Genomic DNA, 15,110 nt, shown 5'->3' on the forward strand with positions numbered 1-15,110 from the left:
TTAAGTCTGGTCTTCTTACTAGAATTTGAGTTCTGCATCCCATCGTTCTACTGCTCCATCAGGGACCCTCTGTTGTGTTCCCTGTCCGGACGTTCATTGGTGGTAGCCGGGCACCATCTAGTTCTTCTGGTCTCAGGCTGATGAAGTCTCTGGTTTATGTGGCCTTTTCTGCCTCTTGGGCTAATACTTTCCTTGTGTCTTCGGTGTTCTTCGTTCTCGTTTACTCCAAGTGGTTGGAACCAATTGATGCATTGTAGATGGCTGCTTACAAGCTTTTAAGACCCCAGACTCCACTCACCAAAGTAGGATGCAGAACATTTTCTTAATAAGCTTTGTTATGCCAATTGACCCAGATGTCCCCTGAAAGCATGGTCCCCAGACCAAGCATCCCTGCTACTCTGTCTCTCAAAGTATTTGATTGTGTTGAGGAAACTTCTTAGCTTTGGTTTAGTCCAGTTGTGCTGGCTTCCCCTGTAGTGTGTGCTCTCCTTCCCTTCACCTAAGATGATTCTTATCTACTATCTAGTTAGTGAATAACCCTCACCCTCCCTCCCCACCCCCTGTAACCATCAAAGAACGTTTTCTTTTGTGTTTAAACCTTTTCTTGAGTTCTTGTAGTAGTGGTCTTATACAGTATTTCAAGGCAAACATTCTTTATTAATTGGGCTAAACTGTTATTTAGTTTAACTATGACTTCATGGGATAGTTTCGGTTGGAGGTTTAAAGATTATTTCCAGGCAGTACATAAATGGAAGTGAAACAACCAGAACAGAAATAATGAGAATGTTGACACAAAGTAAAGAATGTAACCAGTGTTACTGATTGTTATGTCTAGAAACTGTGGAATGGGAGTGAGTTTTGCTGTGTATACTGTCACCAAAAATAAAATTTAAAAAAGTAAAACTTCCCCCTTATACATTTTTTGTTTTCTACTGTGTTTTTGTTGTATAAGTCCATTTTCTCTTTCCATCTCAGTATGACATAAAACTTCAGCCCACACAGTTCTTTTCTTCAAGTCACAACCAGGTCTTTTACGTTTGACAGCCACTCCCCCAAAGAGAACAATCAATATTGCCCAAACAGAGTGTATTTCCTGTTTGTCTTACACATTTACTATGTTACCTATCCGTTTTAGAAATCTGTACTCTTGTTTGATACAGGGCTCAAAGCTTGAAATCCCCTTGTGGCTGGCAAAAGGACTTTTTGACAACAGGCGGCGGATCCTTTCTGTGGAACTTCCCAAGATCTATCAAGAGGGTTGGAGGACCGTGTTCAGTGCAGATGCCAACGTGGTGGACCTCCATAAGATGGGGCCACATTTCTACGGGTTTGGCTCCCAGCTCTTGCATTTTGACAGTCCAGAGAATGCAGATATTTCCCAGTCCCTCCTGCAGGCAAGTAGCTGATGTCAAACCTGTGGCGCTGTGCATGTCTCAGGAGCCAACCGTGGCCAGATGGCAGTTGTCACTCTTACCAAGGGGAGTATATGATTTATAGAATTAGTTTGTTATTATTCCAGGTCAGCCTGAGTTAGACTGTGTCTGCCAGTTACAGCTGCCCCATAGGGTTTTCAAGGAGTGGCTGGTGGATTCGAACTGCCAACCTTTTAGTTTCCAGCCAAACGCTTAACCACTCTGCCACCAGGGCCCCTGCCAATTATATATACATATTAAATATGACTAATCTCCTGCTCCTCATCTTTGCTTGCTAAGAGTTGGGACCAGGAAGAAGTTCAGGAAATGAGAAAAGGGTGATGGTGGATTATGGGTGACAGGCACTTAAATACACAGTCCTAGCCCAGTACCAGAACCGGCCTGGGGGGTCCTGTTGGAAATACACGAATTATGTGTGTGTGTGTGTGTGTGTGTGTGTGTTGTTGTCATCGTCAGTTGCTGTCAGCCTCCCACTCATGGCAAGCCCATATGTTACAGAGTAGAACTGCTCTATAGGATTTTCTTGGCTGTAGTCTTTATGGAAGCAGTTCACTGGGCCTTTTTTCCATGGAGCTGGTGGGTTTGAACTCTCAGCCTTTAGGTGAGCAACCAGCTGCAAACCACTTGCACTGCCCAAGCTGTTTGTAGTTCTGAGGTTAAGACCTGGCTCTGCCATGTACTAGCTGTGTGACCTGGTCAAGCAATCTGGCCTCTCCAGTAATCAATTCTTCACCTATAAAATGGAGATAATAATAGTGCCAAAATTATAGAATTATAGTGAAATTATGGAGCTCTGGTGGCATAGTGGTTAAGAGCTCTGCTGCTAATCAAAAGGTCAGCAGTTCAAATCCACCAGCGGCTGCTTAGAAACCCTATGGTGCAGTTCCACTCTGTCCTGTAAGGTCGCTATGAGTCAGAATTGACTGGACAGCAATGATTACAGGTAGTGAAATTATATAATACCATTTAATAACTGGTAACTATTATTGTTACTTTCCATGGCCAAAACAATATTATGTATATATTACCAGTATAACTTTTCATAATTATTTTATTTTATTTTGTATTGTACTTTAGATGAAGGTTTACAGAACAAACTAGTTTCTCATTAAACAGTTAGTACACATATTGTTTTATGACGTTGGTTAACAACCCCATGACATGTCTACACTCCCTTCTCGACCTTGGATTCCCTGTTATAAGCTTTCCTGTCCCCTCCTGCCTTCTAGTCCTTACCCCTGGGCTGTTGTGCCCGTTTAGTCTTGTTTTGTTTTATGGGGCTGTTTAATCTTTGGCTGAAGGTTGAACCTCGGCAGTGACTTCATTACTGAGCTAAAAGGGTGTCCTGGGGCCATACTCTCAGGGTTTCTCCAGTCTCTGTCAGGCCAGTAAGTGTGGTCTTTTTTTGTGAGTTAGAATTTTGTTCTATATTTTTCTTCAGCTCTGCCCGGGACCCTCTATTGTGATGCCTGTCAGAGCAGTGAGTGGTGGTAGCTGGGCACCATCTAGTTGTACTGGACTCAGTTGGTGGAGGCCGTAGTATCATAATTATTTTTTATTTTGTTTATCAATATTAGAATAAACCATCCTTTCTACTGCTTGAGATTTAAGCAGCTGAAAGGTTTTATTTCCCCATTTGTAACTTTATAAAAGCTTTTGCCTGAAGACACGTTTGCTCCCTGGACTGTGCTGACATGCCCCATCAGGCTCAAGGGTTGTTTGGCCTAACAACTTGTATCAGTGCTGTTTTTATTAGAGAAATTAAACAGAAATTTTGTTGCTATCTATTTAGAAAAAGAAGTCAATACATAGACTATAACCAACCACCCAGTTGCTGTCAAGTTGATTCCAACTCATGGCGACCCCGTGTGTCAGAGTAGAACTGTGCTCCCTAGGGTTTTCAGTGGCTGATTTTTTGGAAGTAAATTGCCAGACCTTTCTTCTTCAGACCTCCAACCTTTCAGTTAACAGCTAAACATGTTAACTGTTTCCACCACCCAAGGGCTCCATAGACAAAAAAAAAAAACCAAATCCATTGCCATCGAGTCAACTCCGACTCATAGCGACCCTATAGGACAGAGTAGAACTGCCTCATAGGGTTTCCACGGAGCAGCTGGTGGATTTGAACTGCTGACTTTTTGGTTAGCAGCCATAGCTCTTAACCACTGCACCACCATGGCTCCACATAGACTATAAAAAACACAAAAAAACCCCATTGCCATCGAGTCGATTCCAACTCACAGAGACCCTATAGGAGGGAGAGTATAGGAGGGAGGAAAAACAACAATACCAGAGCAGTTCAAGCTCATGAAACTCTTCTGAACGGCAAGCTAAAGATGAGGGAAATTCATGTGTCTCTTAATGTCCCAAGGATGTGTTTGTTAATTGGGATCTTGCCTGTCTTGTTTTTTTTTAAAGTGAGTTATATTTTTTCTTTTCCCATCACTACTTTGAAGTGATTTAGCTTAAAAGTTGCTTATGTATCAGGTGGCATCGCTGTGAAACAGTTGAAACTGAAGCAGGGTCTTTGGTTTGGGCCAGAGCCCTACAGCAGAGCTACACCCCTAGATCCTCTGGGCCTCCATCCTGCTCTCAGTCCAAAATGACAGAAACTACATTCAATCATATCAGAAGTCTTTTCTGATTGAAAACTGCATGTGACTACCACATGGCCTTTGTTACTAATAACAATGATAGATAATGTTTTTTTGAGGTGCTTATTGCGTGCACTGGTGGGTGGTGCAGTGGTTAAGAGCTCGGCTGCTAACCAAAAGGTTGTGGTTTGAATTCACCAGCCGCTCCTTGGAAACCCTATGGGGCAGTTCTACTGTGTCCTATAGGGTCGCTATGAGTTGGAATGGACTTGACAGCAGTGGGTTTGGTTTTGGGTTTTTTTACTGTGTGCCAGCCATTTGCTACGTGCTTTGTATGTATTCCTTCACTGACTTTCATAACAACCCATTGAATTTTCCTAACAGCCCATTTCACAGACGAGGAAATTGAGGCTTGGCAATGTGAAATAATTTACTCAAGTGGTAGAGGGGACTGAGACCTCTTTCTGACCCAGGGGGAATAGTGGATCTGGCTTTGTGGGCTGCGAGAGCAAGCCTGATTTCTCTTACTCCCTTCTCCTTCAGACATTTATTGGACGTTTTCGTCGCATCATGGACTCCTCTCAGAACGCTTACAATGAAGACACGTCGGCACTGGTAGCCAGGCTAGATGAGATGGAGAGGGGCTTATTTCAGACAGGCCAGAAAGGACTGAATGACTTTCAGTGCTGGGAGAAGGGGCAGGCTTCTCAGATCACAGCTTCCAACCTCGTTCAGAATTACAAGAAGAGAAAATTCACTGACATGGAAGACTGAAGGCCAGAAGGACATGAACTGCCCTTTGTAGACTGAGGATATCCCTGGCCCTGTGAGTCTTCCAGGACTTTCCTATCCTGTTGACTCCACAGCCCAGGCCTACTTAACCCAAGAACCCAGCTGAAGAGAAAGCCAAGTCCTTCCTAAATAAGGGTCATTAATACATACAACCACTCGCCATCACAGTAGAATTGGCACTGAGATTCCTTGCATCTGGGAATTTGGACAGCCTCAGATGTCCAGTTTCACTAGCCCCCAGACAGGTAAAATCGGACATCTTAGCACGTTCACAAAGTGTTCTCTTAAGCGGCTTTACCTCATCTTCCTCAAGGTTGTAGAAAGGACAGTACCCTTGACATGCTGGCCTTGTAAATATCCCCTGCCACTTGCCTGTGGGGAATTACCCCACATTCCAGAAACAGTGACCAAAAATAAGGAAGGAAATGGGAAAGGCATGGCTTTTGCTAAGGAGAAGATTTTGCTTTCGTATTCTGTAATGAGGGTTTACGAACTGGAATTCACATAACTCTAAGGTCAGCCTAGTAAGGGCAGTGGTTAAACTGAGCTTGTTTTTCTCTCTTTGACATTTTCAGAGCACCCCCACAATTAGTTATTGCATCCCCTCTCTGGAAAAGCTGTCGGGGAGTCATGTGGGATTGCAAAGTAGTTGTTAAAGGGTGTTTACCAGCCATCATTACATCTGGAAATCAGGATTTTAGGTTTGCTGGTTATGAAGAGCCATGTTTGACAAGCTTAAGGGGACAAATTTAAGAGGGCAAGAGACCTTGGTAATGTGTTTCTCTGCAGTAAATTTTGCAACATTATTGCATAGTGGATCCCTGACCATTTACTTGAAAGTGGTTTAAGCAAGAAGGAAACTTCCCCTGGAGCTCAAAAAGGAAACTTCAGGCTGAGTAAGAAACATTTCCTGGGGCCAGTGGGACTGTTTGAAGGACAGTTTTCTCCACACCACTGATCCCTCTCCAGTACCCCACAAGCAGTGAAAAATGTCTTTGTTATTGGAAATGATAGAGGGATTTGAGTATCCAGATTGTACAGATGTCTTGATGTAAACTTGAATGACAAGAATGCTTTTAAATTGCCTGTTTTAAAATGGAATGGATGTTTTTATAATTTGGTTTTAGTGCTGAATAAACGATCTGCTTTGCACATGAATACATTCTGTACAAATACTATTTCTGTAACTTGAGTACTACAGATGATCGGGCAGAGCTATGAGAGAATTTTGTCTTGGATCATATTTGACAATAATGCCCAAATAAATCCATGCTTTAGCAACTGCTCTTTTGTTTGCACAATACTCATGAATATGAGGATTATTCTCTGCTGGAATGTGCTGTGTCCTAGAAGGGTGGGACTTCCACTGCCACCAGCACATTTATCCATAGCCAGGGCCCCCGGAAACCGTTTCAAGTGAGAAGAACATGTTCTTTCATATTTGGCATCATTATTTTCACAGATAGCTTTGTAGTTAGAGTCAGTCCTAAAGTTGCTGCCATTTTTTTCTCTTATTAAAAGAAAACAGACTTTTGGGTTACTATTTGCTCCCTTGAAAGACGTGAATTTTTCAAAATGAATCATCAAATTGACTCAAATATCAACTGCTATTAATATCTGGGGGGAAATATTAGCATCAAGGGGGGAAATATTTACTCTTTCCCCTTAAAGACTCTGTTCTCAGCTAACTGTGGCCTGAATTATATACACTGTATTCAGGTTTTCTGCTGGGATAATCCAGGCTATTCCAGGAGACCTCTATTGGTTGCTCCTACTCTCCTTTGACCTCTGAACTTTGGACTGCTCCAGGCTCAGTCCTTGGATATCTTTTCAAGCCATTTTCAGTCTCTGCTGCTGCTGTTTGCTGCCAAGTCGATTCTGACTCATAGCAACCCTATAGGACAGAGTAGAACTGCCCCATAGGATTTCCTAGGTTGTAACATTTAAGGGAGCAGATCACCAGGTCTTTTCTCCTATGGAACAGCTACTGGGTTTGAACTGCCGACCTTTTGGTTAACAGCTGAGCGCTTAACCATTGTGCCACCAGGACTCCTTTGTCACTCCCCAGGGAATCTCATCCAGACTCAAGGTTTTAAATACCATCTCTCCACCTGTATGTTAATGACTCCTATCCAACCACCTGTTTGACATTCCTCCTTAGACATCAGACTTAACATGGCTAAAACTGAGCTCCTAATCTTACCCCCCAGTCTTCTCCTCCTATAATCTTTCCCATCTCAGTTTCTGAGAATCCCATCCTTCCCTGTTGCTCAGGGAAATTTGGTGTCCTCCTTGAGCCTCCTTCTCTCACCCTCCATATCTTTTGGGTCTACCAGTCATTTGCAGAATCTAATCACTTCTCCCCCTCCTCCAGTGCTGCCGTCTGACGCAAGCGACACCGTTGCTTCCCCGGATTGTTGGAGTAGCCTCCTAATGGCCTCCCTGCACTCACTCTTGTCCCCTACCCCCCTCAGACTCTTCTTACCATGGCAGCTGGAGTCATCTTGTTAAAAAATAGATCATATCTTGTTAATTCTCTGCTCAAAACCCTCCCATCTCAATTTTTTTTAAAAAAGGGAGATTTCTTACGTTCTGCATGTTCTGCTCTCCTGTTGTTAGTTGCTGTGGAGTTGATTCTGACTCACGGCAACCATAGGGTTTTCTTGGCTATAATCTTAATGGAAGAAGATTGCCAGGCCTCTTTTTCCACAGTACCACTGAGTGGGTTTGAACCACCAACTTTAGGTTAGCAGTCGAGTGCAAACTGTTGGCGCTACCTAGGGACCTTTCTGCCCCCACCCTCCCCATTACCTCTCTGCTTTCATCCCCGGACACTCTCTTCATTCTCCATCGTGGCCACACTGGCCTCCTCACTGTCTTGAACCTGTCAGGCCAGTTTCCACTCCAGAACTTTACATGCGCTATTCCCTCTGCCTGGACTGCTTTCCCCTCAGATATCAGCATGGCTGGTTCCCTTACATGCCTTAGATCTTTCTTCAGATGCCACCCTCTCTGTGAGGTCTTCCCTGGCCACCCTGTATAAAATAAGAGCTCCCGCTCCCCCCACCCCCATCAGCAATATAACTGGATGGTGTTAAATGACTGCTAAGGAAAAAGCAATTCGAGAAGGGAGAAAGGAAGCGTAAGTACGGTCACGTACCGCGTAACGCCTGTTCAGGCAACGTCTGACTGCACAGATGTCCGTGGTCCCATAAGCTTATACAGGCAGTCCTTGGATTACGAGTAAGTTCCATTCCTAAATCTGAATTTGTACATAAGTTGGAACAGTTAGGTATGGTTCGTATCTAACGTCAGTCAAATATTCGTCTTAGTGTATAGTATATAGTGTACCTTTCTATGCATAAAAAACTTTAAAGAAACACTTCCAGATACACTAAAACATCTTTAACATAATAAAACAGTAATAATACTCTTTTCATTCGCGTCGCAAAGTAGCGCCCATTTGTTATAAAGAACCATTGTTAAGTACCTCAAATTTTTAACGTAACAGGCTTTATGGGGGTTGGTTCATAATTACCGGTTGTTTTAAGTTGGACATTTGTTACCCGGGGACTGCCTGTGTATAGTACTGCAAAACTGTACTTATACCTTACCAACCACCTACCTGTTGGCTGTCCAGTCGATTCTGACTCATAGCTACCCTATAGGAAAGAGTACAACTGCCCCAGAGGTTTTCCAAGGCTATAAATTTTTATGGAAGCAGACTGCCACATCTTTCTCCTGTGGGGTGGCTTTTGGGTTAGCAGCCTAGCAGTTTGATCACTGTGCCACCAGGGCTTTTTGAAATACTTCTAGCAAATATTTTTTACTATGGGCCCAACTCTGTGCTAAATGCTTTAACACGTATTATCTCATTTAATCCTCCCAACAGTCATGTGAGGTAGATTTTATTATTCACATTTAAAAGATGAGGAAACTGAGGCCCAGAGAGGTTAAACAAGTAACCAAAGATAACACAGCTAGCAAGTAGTGGAGCTGGGATCCAAACCCAGATTTATCTGACTTTGAAGAGTTTGATCTAAATGACAAATACTCTCTTGAAAAATATATTTGGGAAAAGGAATGGCTTTCTGATCTGCATAGACACTGCACCCACCCAGAGTGATGAGAAAGATCTAAAAAGGATACTTACTGGGCGTGTTCTAAAAAATAGAGAGGAATGATTTAGCTAACTGCTAGACTATGCAATCTTTTTTTTTGGTTTGAACTTTCTGGTTTTTTTTTTTTTTTTTATTGTACTTCAGGTGAAGGCTTACAGAACAAATAGTTTCTCATGAAACAGTAGTACACATATTGTTTTATGGCATTGGTTAACAACCCCACAACATGTCAACCCTGTCCCTTCTCGACCTTTTTTTTTTTTTGGTGAAAATACACATAGCTAAAGATACACCATTTCAAAAATTTCTACATGCACAGCTCAGTGACATTGACTATGCTCTTCCAATTGTGCTGCTATTCTCAGTTTAAATGAAGGCTTACAGAACAAAATAGTTTCATTTAACAGTTAGTACACATGTTGCCCTATGACAATGGTCAACAACCTCACAACACATCAACACTATCCTTACTCAACCTTGGATTCCCTATCACCAGCTTTCCTATCCCCTTCTGCCTTCTGGCCCTTGTCCCTGGACTGCTGTGCCTTATTAGTCCCATTTGGTTTTATGGGGCTGTCCACTCCCTGGCTGAACGGTGAACCTCGGAAATGACTTCACCACTGAGCTAAAAGGGTGTCTGGGGGCCATACTCTCGGGGTTTCTCCAGTCTCCTTTAGGCCAGTAAATCTGGTCTTTTTTTTGTGAGTTAGAATTTTGTTCTACATCCTTCTCCAGCTCTGTCCAGAACCCTCTGTTGTGATCCTGCTCAGAGCAGTCAGTGGTGGTAGCTGGGCACCATCTAGCTGTACTGGACTCAGTCTGGTGGAGGCCTTGGTAGCTGTGGTCCATTAGTCCTTCAGACTAATCTTTTCCTTGTGTCCTGTTCTCTTCATTCTCCCTTGCTCCTGAAGAGATGAGACCAGTGGAGTATCTTAGATGGCTGCTCACAGGCTTTTAAGACCCCAGACGCTACTCACCAAGGTAGAATGTAGAACATTGTCTTTATAAACTGTGTTATGCCAATTGAGCTAGATGTTCCCCGAGACCATGGTCCCCACAGCCCTCCACCCAGCAATTCAGTCCCTCAGGGAGTTTGGATGTGTCTATGGAGCTTCCATGACCTTTCCTTGTACAAGTTGTGCTGGCTTCCCCTGTATTTTGTACTGTCTCACCCTTCACCCAAGATACCGCTTATCTATTGCCTATTTAGTATTTCCCCCCACCCCACCCCTCCCATCCCTGGTAACCAACAAAGATTGTTACTTTTCGTGTGTGAACTTTTTCATGGGTTTTTACAATAGAGGTCTCATACAATATTTGTCCTTTTGTGATTGACTTATTTCACTCAGCATTATGCGCTCCAGTTTCATCCATGTTATGAGATGCTTCACAGGTTCATCATTGTTCTTTCTCGTTGCATAGTACTCCATTGTGTCTATGTACCATAGTTTGTTTATCCATTCATCTGTTGATGGGCATCTAAGTTGCTTCCATCATTTTGCTATTGTGAACAATGCTGCCATGAACATAGGTGTGCATATGTCTATTTGAGTGACGACTCTTAAGACTATGCAGTCTTTGAGGAGAGGGACCCGGTGTCCTTCATCCTTGTATTCATAACACCTAGCCTGGTACTGGGCATTAGAGATGCTCTGTAAGAACTGGCCACTGCTGAAGTCCCATTTCCTGTAATGAGAGGTCTGGCTATTCCAATGACCCCCAAAGTTACGTGCTTTGTGGAAGAAGTTATGGGTTAGATTGCTCTTTAAAAGGTAATAACTCATAAATTAAACAAAATATTCAAAAATTAAATGAAATTTTTAGAGCTCCTATTTCATAAGAAAAAGCCGGGGAGGCACAAGCAGTTAGCAGTTGGAACCCACTCAGCGACTCCGCAAAATTGAAAGGCTTGGTGAACTGTTTCTGTAAAGATTACAGCCAAGAAAACCCCACGGAGCAGTTCTATTCTGCACACAAGGGATTGCCAGGAGTTGGGGACGACTCCATGGCAGCTAACAACAACATTTCATAAAAAGGTGAGTTTGTAAAACATTAGTCATTTTGGACAACCCACTTTGCTCCAGAGGCATAGAGAATTCCAGGAGAGTTGCAACAGAAGTAGCAACATCTTCTTCCCTTAACTGAGTAAGTTTTTAGGTGACCTCAGTGATTTCTTCAGGTGACCACATAAACATTACCACCCATGCATTACCCAAGAAAGTCCAACCAGTGAAGTCATGTAGTTACATGTTTCCATCTCCCAAGCAGCCTCGCCCACCAAAAGCCACACTGGCGCTTATGGGTGATGGTTATTTCGGCCGATAGGTGGCGATCTTGCTTACAACATGTTACATGCAAGGTTTCTCAAAAGGACTGCCAGGCAAAGGACTCAGAAAATGAATGTGTAAAGGCTTCTCCGTTGATGATTCCTAGGAGAAGACGCCATTTGCAAACAGCAAGAGAAACCTGCTCAAAAGCCAACTACTAGCTTTCTCATCAGTTTTTTGTCGTTGTTGTTAAGAAGGAATTGCATTTAAAAGAAAGAAAACTTCTTGCTTCTTTCAACTTCTTAAAAGTGTTAAAACTTTAATTGACATTTTAGTAGATGCCTCCCACCCCTCCTTTCATGCTCTGGAGCCCTGCTGGCACGGTGGTTAAGAGCTCGGATGCTAACCGTAAGGTCGGTAGTTCGAATCCACCAGCCACTCCTTGGAAACCCTATGGGACAGTTTTTCTCTGTCCAGTAGGGTCACTATGAGTTGGAATTGACTTGACAGCAATGGGTTTGTTTTTTTTGGTATTCATGTCTAGCCCCTTGGGCAAAGAAAGTGTCTTACTCATTTTTGTAAATTCGATAATTCCCTCTTTACTCAGAGTTAGTGTTCAATAAGTATTTGTTGTTTGGTTGAATAAATGCAGATGGCTCCAAAATTCACAGTGATGCCAAGAGTTTTCATACTTCTCATTTTTTTACCCTTTTTTCCCTAGACCACTTAAACTTACTGTCTTTCTCACTCATTGAAGCTTAATCACATACACACAGCCTTGTCTGTTACTCCCTTGCTACCTCACACAGTGGCTTACTTTCTCACCAAGGTTGTCCTTCCCTCAAATATTTTAGGTACCTACAATTTCCGGTTTAGTATCTGATGCCGCACCAGGCGTACAGACAAATTCTGAATATACTGTTGAAAAGAACAGTTTCAGAATTGGTAAGAATTAACATCGTGCTTTTAAATAACATTTTATTTTTGGACTTCTCTCTTTCTTAAAAAACTATCCCTTTTTCAATGGCCTGACAATTGGACAGTGAAATGCAGTCTCCCAAAATGGACTCTAACAGTAAAAAATTAGAAATTCAACCTTATCTTTAAACAGGAAATGTCACTATTTCACTGAAGAATGGAGGATGAATTCAAATGGCGGTTTTCTGTGGGTTTTGATTAGGAATTGTGCTGCAGTTGTTGGCAATGTTTGGATATTATCTTTGTGCTGTGCCTTGATTAGTAACAAGAGCGCCTAGGTCAGCCAGTTGTACAGGTTTTCCGGAAGATGTAGATGTATGTGTCCTGACTCTCTGAAACAATAGGCTTGGCCTCCAGGCTCAATGAAACATGTTTTCATTACTAGATATTCTTCTATCCTTCTCACAATACCTTGTAAGGAGCAGAAGGGCACAGAAATAAGAATAATGGCCTACAGAAATAATTAATGAGGAAAACATGTTGGGCAATGCCATCTCAGAGAAGACTATTACTCTTGGAATTTTTAATAGACTAAAAGTTTTGTAAGTTTTATCTAAAAAGCATGGACAGGGACAACTATGTAGAATACAATTTATACCTCAGAAGACAAAGGAGGATTAAGAGGATTAGTAACTCTAATCGCAGAACAGGAAGGGAAGCCTGAAATATGCTCTCATGGCAACTTTGTTGTTCTCCTGGTATCAGGATTATCAAAAGCTTCAAGTATGCTTTCCAGAACATTCTACTTAACCCAAAAGGTAGAGTGTACTTATTTTTGTGTCTAATTTTTGGTATCCATAAAGTTACCTACACCTACTCTTGAGCTAAAGGAGTCCCCTTTATATTTCCCCCCAAATTTGAGAGTAGTACTTTTCTTCTTTTGTGGGCCCACGTGAAAATGTCAAGCTCATGTGAACATGAGAACATAGAATACGGACACATTCTCAAGTCACCAAAAAGTTGTGAAGCATCATATATACAGATTTTATTACATTCTGGTTTGCGCTTTTCAAACTTTTAGAAACCATGAGTCCTTCTATTACAAAATGATTTGACCTTTTTCAAAACCTAATTTCACTGATCATAGAAGACGGATTTTAATAAAATAAAATTTATGTAGGTTGTAATTAGCGATTCATATTAGTAGAGAACTCAAAAAAAACCAGTAAAAATGGCAATAATATTTAGTTATTACTTACTACGTTGGAGATAAATATTATAATAAAGTTTTCGTATCATTTTATGTTGCAACCTATGCAAATCAAGAAAAAAACAATGTAATATATTTTCCACCTAGAGGTGGCAATATTTGTACAGTCAGCATCATCTTTAAATATTAGATGGGGATTATTAGAAATAATCTTTATGCAAAAAAAGTTAAACATTTTTATTATGGAAAATTTCAAGCGTGCACAAAAGAAGAGAGTATTATAATGAAGCACCATGTTCCCCCCACCCACTACTCAACAGTTATCAACTCATGGCGTGTTTTGTTTCATTGTCCCCCATCCACTCCCTTGACCCCTTTAACTGGATTGTTTTGAAGTTAATCCCAGACTAATACAAAATCAAAATAAAAAAAAAAAGATACCTGTTAGCTGGCTGCTGTCAAGTCAATTCCAACTCATGATGACCCCATGTTTTCAGAGTAGAACTGTGCTCCATAGGGTTTTCAAGGCTGTGACCTTTAGGAAGCAGATCGCCAGACCTTTCTTCTGAGGTGCCTTTGGGTGGGTTTGAACACCAGCCTTTCAGTTAGTAGTCGAGTGCTTACTGTGTGCCACACAGGGACTCCTAAATTATGATAAAGCAGAAAAAAAACCAACCAACCCGTTGCTGTCAAGTTGATTCCCACTCATGACAACTCCATGTGTTACAGAGTAGAACTGCTCCATAGGGTTTTCTTGGCTGTAATCTTTTCAGGAGAAGATCATCAGGCCTTTCTTCCATGGCACTGCTGGGTGGGTTCAAACCTTTAGATTAGCAGCCAATCACAAACCAATTGTGCCACCCAGGGACCTTGTCTAAATTATGACACCACTTGTAAATTACCTTTAAGGAATTCTAGTAAGTACTCATGGAATGCTAAAAAAAAAAAAAAAAAATTAATAAATGAACAAATAAGCAAAGAGCAAAGCTTCTCTTATGAAGCTGTAAAAGCACTGAATACCATGGGCTATAAAACATTTGTGATAAAACTCTATGTCTATCATATTAGGAGCTAATGTATGAAGGTTTATTATATAAGTAGAGTGCATTCAGGTAAAATAAAAGGTGATACTTTATGTCTGAAGGAGAGAAGATTTCAATTTCTTAAAATTACGAAATGACAGAATACTAAATTCCAGAGTATATAACATGCACATCCTTTCTTGAGGTCAAAAAAAATAATAAGACCAAGTTCAAAGTTTTTTGCAGAGTGAGTGATAAGAAATATAGAGAATACAAGCAAGCAAGGGGAGTGGAAAACTACCGACTTGTTAGAACAAAGCAGTGACAGCTGCTGGCTCTAAAATTAGGAATGGAGACAAGAAATTTTCTGAGCACCACTGAGCAAATCACAAAGGCTCAATCTACCCAGCACCTTTCAGAAAGATTTTAACCCCTAAAAGGATAGAGGACAAACAGCTACTGCCAGGCTGATCCTTCGGCGGCTCATCACGTCCCAAGACCTCGATGCTTACTGAGCCAGGGCCTTTCTCTACAGACGGCTGCCCTTGAAGGACACCTCAGATTAACACCAAGGGCAGACAGCACACACCGCTTTAAAGACTGTCGTGTTTTCTATGATTCACTGAGATTCTCATGATTTCACAGGCAAGCTGAAAGTCCAGCGCACATTACTTACATCTTCATTATACTCTTTGAAATCTTCCAGCCCAGACCCTGGAAATAAAATGATTCCCTAAAGGTTTGGGTTGCATC

The 15,110-nt window shown here is 41.8% G+C and overlaps 1 protein-coding gene across 1 annotated transcript in view; it reads left to right on the plus strand.

The window, feature by feature from the left end:
* GINS3 (GINS complex subunit 3) overlaps positions 1-6,217 on the plus strand; it is an 8,759-nt gene extending 2,542 nt beyond the window's left edge. The window contains exons 2-3 of the mRNA XM_004371534.2: positions 1,161-1,394; positions 4,571-6,217. Of these exons, the coding sequence (XP_004371591.1) occupies positions 1,161-1,394; positions 4,571-4,801 (465 nt within the window). The 3' untranslated portion in view covers positions 4,802-6,217. The remainder of the gene's footprint in view (positions 1-1,160; positions 1,395-4,570) is intronic.
* Positions 6,218-15,110: the final 8,893 nt, after the last annotated feature.

This window comes from Trichechus manatus, unplaced genomic scaffold, assembly GCF_000243295.1.
Source record: "Trichechus manatus latirostris isolate Lorelei unplaced genomic scaffold, TriManLat1.0 scaffold00014, whole genome shotgun sequence".
In the NCBI taxonomy this organism is placed as follows: Eukaryota; Metazoa; Chordata; class Mammalia; order Sirenia; family Trichechidae; genus Trichechus; species Trichechus manatus.